At 42.3% G+C, this 8,142-nt stretch overlaps 1 protein-coding gene across 1 annotated transcript; it reads left to right on the top strand.

The window, feature by feature from the left end:
- Positions 1–6,204: 6,204 nt before the first annotated feature.
- On the top strand, positions 6,205–7,980 carry LOC115670491 (casparian strip membrane protein 3-like). The gene is made up of 3 exons (XM_056304857.1): positions 6,205–7,134; positions 7,228–7,351; positions 7,535–7,980. Exons 1-3 carry the CDS (start codon positions 6,914–6,916, stop codon positions 7,748–7,750), a joined length of 561 nt encoding a protein of 186 aa, XP_056160832.1. The 5' UTR covers positions 6,205–6,913; the 3' UTR covers positions 7,751–7,980.
- Positions 7,981–8,142: the final 162 nt, after the last annotated feature.

Here is an 8,142-nt window from a genome sequence, read left to right as displayed (position 1 = left end):
CTCGAATTGGTATATCTGTGACAAATTTACCCCGAACTAATTTTTTGACCACTAAAAACCTCGAACTGGTATATTTATGACAAATTTACCCTCCGTTAATTTCTGTTAAATTAGATTTATACCACAAAAAATCACAAATTGGTACACCTGTGACAAACAAGAGATAAAATATAAAATTAACACATCAGTCAACTGCTACGTGTCGTTTAACAAAGCAATTTGACAGTAAAATTTATCGAAAACATAATAAGGGTAAATTTATCACAGGTGTACCAATTTGGGGTTTTTGATGGTCAAAAAATTAGTTTGGGGTAAAATTGTCACAGGTGTATCAATTCAGAGTTTTTCGTGAAATTAACCCTAAAAGCAACTCTACTTCTTTTTTGAGTTTCACCTAATAATTACCTCCAAATTACTCCTCAGTTGTGTCCATCCATCCTTTGCGGATTTTGATTAGCAATAAGTAATTGAGGGCGGGATGGGGGTGACCGAAGACAACGATTTCTGAGAGCTTTACCATTGGCATTTCACACTCATCACAGATTATTCGATTTGAGCCATGACTACTATTTATTTTGAGCAAGTCCGCCACTACCGTGCCATCACGGTGCTAATAAGAGAGAGCCAAGGTTATCTTGCGTCGTGATACGGCCAAACCTATATAAGAGACGAATTAAGGCTTCTTAGGATCTGAGAAGCAATCGAAGGATTCGAATTTGTGACAAGAGAGACTCCAAATCACTCGAGAGTAAGATTTGCCCGCTAGACCAACCACGATGGTGGTCCTACACTAAACCACACAACGCAAAAAATAAATGATAAAAAATGAAAATTTGAGTCCACGAAAGAAGTTTGGGTTTGGCTGGCGATGGTGGAGCGACCGTGGGTAAGGGGGGGACAATCTCACATGCAAAATGAGCCAACATGTTTGATTTTTTCCAGGATTATGTTCGACCGATCCTTGTTGTGTTCTAACACGAAAACAGCTGTTGCAATGGACCCGCCATCACATGCAGCTCACATGGTGGTCGTGGAATGACGTTTAGCTTGTTTCCTGCGTACGAATTTCCCATCATCATTAAAGTGCAAGGACCAAGAAAACAGAGAAAGAGAGGCAGAGCGAGGCTTCACTGTTCGTGACCTTAGTACATTTGGGGATGTGAACGCGACTATGATGTTTCAGGGACGAAGTGACAGAACTTGGTTCCCTCCTAATTGCATGTGAGCTTTAGTCAAGAACTTAGGTGAATGCTCTTTAATTTTGTCTGCAATTCTTTCTTGTTTCCCCCCTTACCAGTGACCACCTTCATCTAGCAAGGTAAATGCAAGCTCTTCATGGCCAGTGAGTCATATCAAGAATCTTTTACTTTGCAAGCTAAGATACGTGATCTAAAAAGGAGTGAGAATGAGATATAAACTCCCCACAAGCTCTATAATGTCAGATTGACCACTTGAACAAAAAAGACGGAATGAGTTCGACTGCTCGTTCCTTTGATTTCAGTCGGTTTGCGAGACTAAACAATGCACATATCCCATTCCCAACCAATAAGTTTTTTGTGTGGATTTGGGTTGCCCCAGATTGATAGTTGTTTTGAATTTGATCTCCATGTCATACGGATAAACTGTATGAGTTTTGTACTCTGGTGGTTTTACTTTTGATGATGTTGTAAGGGTGCGAATGGTAACCATTCTGCTCCAGAAATCAAATTCTTACCAGAAATTAATTTCTGGAATTCTTGTCAGAAATTGCTTTATGGAGGAGAAATATGTTTGGTAAAACATGACTAATTCTGCTCCAGAAATCTGTTTTGATTTGTTGATTTTTTTGCACCTAAAAAAATTTAAATTTTACTCAAAGTGGGTGACCACATGTATTATAAGCCATTCTTGTAAAATTTTGAAATTTTTGATTTTTTTAAAATTTTTTTGGGCACCTAAAAAGATTTAAATTTCCCTCAAAGTGGGTGGCCACAGGTATTCTAAGCCATTTTTGTGAAGTTTTGAATTTTTTATTTTTTGGGCACCTCAAAAATTTAAATTTTACTTCAAAGTGGGTGGCTACGGATATTCTAAGCCATTCTGTGAAGTTTTTATTTTTTTTATTTTTTTGGGCACCTCAAAAAATTTAAATTTCACTCAAAGTGGGTGGCCACAGGTATTTTAAGCCATTTTGTGAAGTTTTGAAAAATTTTATTATTTTATTATTTTTCTTTTTTTTGGGCACCTCAAAAAATTTAAATTTCACTCAAAGTAGGTGGCCACAGGTATTTTAAGCCATTTTGTGAAGTTTTGAAATTTTTGATTTTTTTTGGGCACCTCAAAAAATTTAAATTACACTCAAAGTGGGTGGCCACATGTGTTTTAAGCTATTCTGTGAAGTTTTGAAATTTTTGATTTTTTTTGATTTTTTTTAAAAAAATTCACCAAATATCATATTTTCCCGAAATCTGACTTTTTTTTTATTTTCTGGAAATTTTTATGAATTTTTCTAGAATTTTTCAATTTTTATGCATTTTCTAAAAAAAAAATTATGAGAAAATAGGGAGAATGCATTCCGGAATCAAGAAGCTACAAAAAGTAGCTTCTCTTTTTCTTGCCAAAAACTCATTCCGGAATCAAGAATGTATTATGGAATCAAGTATTTTTAACAAACGCATTTTTATTATAGAATGCAAAAATCGCTCCAGAATGCATTCCGGAAATTTTTTAACAAACGCCATTCTGTTCCGGAATAGAATTTTTATTCTGGAATGCATTCCATGCGCACCCTAAGAGGTCCATGGTGCTCGGTTATCGGATGAATGTAATCTCATTTGCATAAGCCGGTTATGACTTTTTTTCAAACAATATAGAATATTCGAGCTTTTCGAATTGATAAATTCTATTTAATTACCCGTCCATTTAAATTGGATGTGGCTCATCATTAGGGTAGCAAGCATAGCTCCAAGATTACTCTTAATGAGAGACCAGAGTTCAAAAACACGAAATAAATGCAAAGAATAACATACATAAGGTCGTTTGCGATTCAGGTCATCCCCGCTGCTTTCAAGATTTTGTACTGGATGCTCCGCTTTGGCTCCTGATCTTGAGCTCGTAGCTATTGGCCTAAGGCTTCTTTTTCCTTATCCCCGCCCAGGCTAAACGAGGCCTTACAACTTTGGGGGGCGGGCGAGGGGGGAGAATGGAGCCTCGAGAAGCACTATTGAGAGGAAGATCCTTGGCCCCTCTTCACCGTTGGATCTCGCCAATACAGCCGCCTATAGTTTTTGTTACCGATATACCTTTTTTTTCGTTGTTCCCAGGGTTTTGAGCACGAAATTTTCCGCATCCCGACCAAATGCTCAATTACTCACCCCCATCGAAAGTTAACCTGTGCACCGCTTTCCTCTGAACCTGGTGACTGTCTTCTCAAGGGTTGTCTACATCACCGTCTTATCTTCCATTGGAGTAAGAAAGTTTTCACACTCAATCGGCAAATTGGTGGAAAATGACCGGGCGCTTGAACGTGTCGAGTGGATTGAATTGCCATGCCCAGATCCATCTGGGCCCAAGTGCAGTCCCCCATGCTTGCCAACGTACTGGGCCAAGATGTTACGAAGAAAGTGAGAAAGAAGGTGGTCCTACTGCGCCTGCCTATAAGTGGTTTTTTTTTTCCCCTGTTTTTCATTGGGCTTCCCTAAATATGAGTAGGCTGACTTCACATCAGAAGGGGGCAGAATTTGGCCCAGAAGATGGTTGAGGTCTTGATGAGTGAAGCCCTTGTTTGGGAACACAGGGCATGTGCCTGTGGTCTTTGCTTGTTTGGGAACACAGGGCATGTGCCTGTGGTCTTTGACCTAGAGAGAGAGAGAGAGAGAGAGAGGAGAGAGAGAGAGAGATTACCGGCAGCACCGTGGGCGACAGCCGGTGGTGATGGATTGACGGCTGAGCTGCAGGTGAGTCCAGGGAAGGAGGGAGGGAGGGAGCGAGCTTTGCAAGGAAGGTTGGGTTTCATGCTCTGTGGCTACACAGAAAGTGAGAGAGAGCAGAGAGAAGGGAAGAGAGGGAGATGTATGAACTGTGGCCCGTGGGTGGTCTCGCGGTGTCAATGGGTCGGACCCGACCCAACCCTACCCTAACCTAGTAATACCCACACCTAAAAGCCCTATCCAAAGAAGATAAGGCCCAACCCCAAAAATAACCCAAATTTTTGGAGCTAGGCCGAGCCGGCGCGGGCTTTTTGGACACCCTTAGTGACCAGGAGTCCTTTCTGTTTGAGGCAGGGCTACGGATGTGACATCCTTTTTAAGTTTGTTATGATAGGAGGTATATGCATATTGGATCTACGGTATCCTGAACTTGTGATGCTGAGATCAAGTTCTTGAACTTGTGGAATCGATCTCTAGTTCGGGGCAAATCGAAGGCTGTGTAACATTAAAGCTGACCAAAAGGCTAATGCAAGAATAAGTGACTTGTCGATCGGTTTGCCCTAATCGGATTGCAAGTAGAATAGATCTAAACCCAGCTTAACAAATCGTCAATAAGTCTTCATTTAATAGTGGCACTGATCATTTCCATATAAAACTTGCGAGCGTTACCGACCAACCAGTCACTTAATTGGAACAAAAGATGAACGGACTTTATTGGAAAATCGAACATGTTGGAGGACTTGATTGTATGAATTTTAAGTTCAAGGTCTGCAATGAAAATGGTGCAAGTTCGGGAAATGAATATGTTCTTTCTTTCTTCCAATGAGGAGTCGACAATAAATTGACCTAATAAGGAAAACTAAGGGAGTGTTTAGTTCAATTTTCCCCAAACCCTTTGGGAAAAAGTTTAGGTGTTTGGCAAAAAATTTTTGGCTACTATGGAGAATGCCAACATTGGCAAAACAGAATTTCAGCATTTTCGAAAGGCAGGTTTCAGGGTAAATGAACTTTTTTTTCTTCCCAAATCGCCTTCATTAATTATTTCATATATAGATTTTGCCCTCACAACTAGTCATCTTTTCTTTGCAGATTTGGGAGTTCACGAAGGTGGAGGAGATGGACAAACGTTGGCAAGGGGTCGCGTAACACCAACGTCGCATTGCTGGGGTTGGGCGGGCTCGGTTCATATCGCTTGGCTCATGTGATGTCAAAGTCCATATCTACTGTCTGGCTCTCCTGACGCTGAAGTCCAGATGAGGATCGTCTAAGGTCACGCTGAAGTCCAGATGAGGATCGTCTAAGGTCACGTGACCTCGGAGTCACCTCGCCTGAGGTTGGGCCGACGCTCGAAGGCCAAATTGAGGAGAGATCATGGCTGGTCGCGAGGCTCCAAATCTAAGGGTTAATAGTTGCGAGTCTCTAAATCTGAGGGTTAGCAATTGCTTGAGTTGCACGACCTAGACATTGCGACGCTGTGTTCACTGCACCTAGGTCACGCGACTCCGGGCGAGGCGACCCGGCCGCAACTCGTCTGAGCTTTGCTCAGCTTCAGTCGATGAGATTTGCTTTGACAAGGATCGCTGGTCAAAGCTTGCTAGGCCGATGGTCACCATCGATGTCGCTTAAGGTCGTCGTTGGCGAAGCTTGCCCAATCCCTATCTTCTCTGCAACTGCTCACTCATGTCTACCCTTTTTTCTTTCACAGTTGCTTCACAAAATATACACAAAAATGAGTTATCCAAAAACTATTTGCTTTCACCCAATACACCTTCACCAAAGATCCTTCAGAAAATGGCTTTGCATTCCCGCAAAACTGAACCAAACCAAACGCCCCGTAAGTAATCATGCATTGTACTATGATGATTCCTCGAAATCCAAAGCAACTAGACTACCTTGTGTATCACCGTGCACTCGCCAAGCGATTGAGAGCCCATAAAGGTCGAGCCGAGCCGGTACAAACATGACCAATCCATCAAGCCCATTGGACTTTGGAACAGAGCCCCTTCTTTTTTCTTTTTTTTTAGCTCGAAAGAGCCTCTTCACATGATCAGAGAACGAATTGAATTTTTAAAGACCCCCCAACGACACTTGTACCTTATCACCATTTCCCTCTTTTTGGGAGGCTGATGGAGATTGCCTTGATTCATTAGTTGTACAGTTGTTCTGACTCGTATAGACAAAAATTAAGAGAGAGAGAGAGAGAGAGAGAGAGAGAGAGAGAGAGAGAGAGAGAGAGCAAATTCAACCTAATCGATACAACTCTCGAATCACAAATTCCCTCATGGGTCAAAACAATCTTGAAGTATGGAAGTAATTAAAGTCAAAAGGCATATCTAGTTTTTCTCTCCTTCCTTTCTCTTCTCTGGTCAAAGGATGAAGACGCTGACCAAAATGCTGGCAAAAGCTCGGTTAACTTTCACCAGCCGCTTGGGATCGGACCAAACTACGTGCAGGAGCGAAACCACAGCACCCATAAGTTGAATTCAAGAATCAACAAAGCGAAATAGTTAGGCAAACCGACTTCAAGAAAGGGCAACATTCGCTAACATTGTACTGTCTACTGATCAGGGTATGCCCTTGTTGCCTTGCTGGAGTTGGATGGAGTCCCACCATCATGTTAGTCAAAACCCAGGACGATCCTGATGACGCACCAGAAAATCAGAAATGGGCAGGTGGGATTGTCCTAATTTAGTCAATGAACCAGAAGCTTAGCTTCAGGAAGGCGATGAACCCTATCGAACAGTGACGTTTGGATCAAGAACAGAAGCAAAGTCCCAAGCCGCTTGACGTGGGCAGTACCTAATTCCCCACTTTGCTTCACTTTAATAGGTGCATGCCCACAATAGACACGATTTAGCTTCGCTAATCACGTTCCTATAAATACGCACCCTCCCTCCAACCCTTTTCAGGCAATCTCAGCTCAGCTGTATCATACTGAAGCATCCATCCATTCGAGAATCCTTGAAGAGAGTCTTCCTTTTACTGGGTTTTCGCGACAGGACAACATGAAGGCAGGACAGATTGAAGCCGCCGAAGCTTCGGAGCAGCAACCGCCAGCTCAAGGGCTGAAGAAATGGATGTCGATAGTCGACTTCGTTCTTCGCATCGTCGCGGCCATTGGGACGCTGGGAAGCGCCATAGCCATGGCAACGACTAATGAAACGCTTCCTTTCTTCACTCAGTTCTTACAGTTCAAGGCTCAGTACAACGATATACAGTCTTTCACGTGAGCTAACTCGATCAAAGTTTTTGTATTCGTTGTTTTGTTTGTTTTACTGGGTCGAGCAAATTGATGATGTTTGATGTGCGTATGGAGCAGGTTCTTTGTCATAGCGAACGGCGTTGTCTGCGGCTATCTCGTGCTTTCTATCCCCTTGTCAATCTTCCACGTCAAGAGGCCCGCGATGACAATCACCAGAATCATCTTGATCATCTTCGACACGGTAAAGGGCGAAACTCTCCATATAAATTACTAGAAAACGTACTATGATCATGCAAAAAAGTGACATTTCTTTTTCTTTTGGAAAAAAAAAAAAAAACAAGAGCAAGAGAGAGATGTACTGATCAAGAACGAATTCTCATAAAAATTGCACTATCTGATAAAGCGCATCTTGAACATTTTGAAGGCGATGATTACTCTTCTCACTGCTGGAGGATCCGCTGCCGCTGCCATCGTCTACTTAGCCCACAACGGCAATAGCAGCGCAAACTGGTTCGCAATCTGCCAACAATTCAACTCGTTCTGCGAGCGGACAACGGGATCTTTGATCGGCTCTTTCGGGGCAACAATTGCGATGATGTTGCTGATCATTCTCTCTGCCGTGGTTATTTCTCGACCCTAACGTGTTGCCCACCGGGCAGGCATCGGGTTACTCCGGGTGTTTGGGTCTGTCGGTTAATCTTTATTCCTTCCATTCGGTTTGTATGTGTAAAATGCGCACAAGTTTGTGCATAGTGCAACTTCACTTCTGTTAGTGTAATCTAGGATTCCATTGATTGAGCGCCTGAGGATTTCAAATGTAAACCGAAAGTGTTCTTTGTATTGTTAATGAATATGAGTGTGACATGACCAGTTCAGTCTCTAGCCAAAACAGAACAGAACCTAAATGCACCAGCACCTCATGAACATATATACTTTGAGAAGGACGATGACCAAGCGATTAACGGGATACGACGATCGATAAAACTAGTTCCGAGATCATAGGATCGACACGAGAACATTTGGTTTCCGAGA

Source organism: Syzygium oleosum, unplaced genomic scaffold, assembly GCF_021117445.2.
Source record: "Syzygium oleosum isolate NSW1041296 unplaced genomic scaffold, Sole_v2.1 Sole_v2.02, whole genome shotgun sequence".
Classification (NCBI taxonomy): Eukaryota; Viridiplantae; Streptophyta; class Magnoliopsida; order Myrtales; family Myrtaceae; genus Syzygium; species Syzygium oleosum.
The sequence above is the reverse complement of the archived record's forward strand: the minus strand, read 5'-3'. Positions and strand labels throughout refer to the sequence as shown.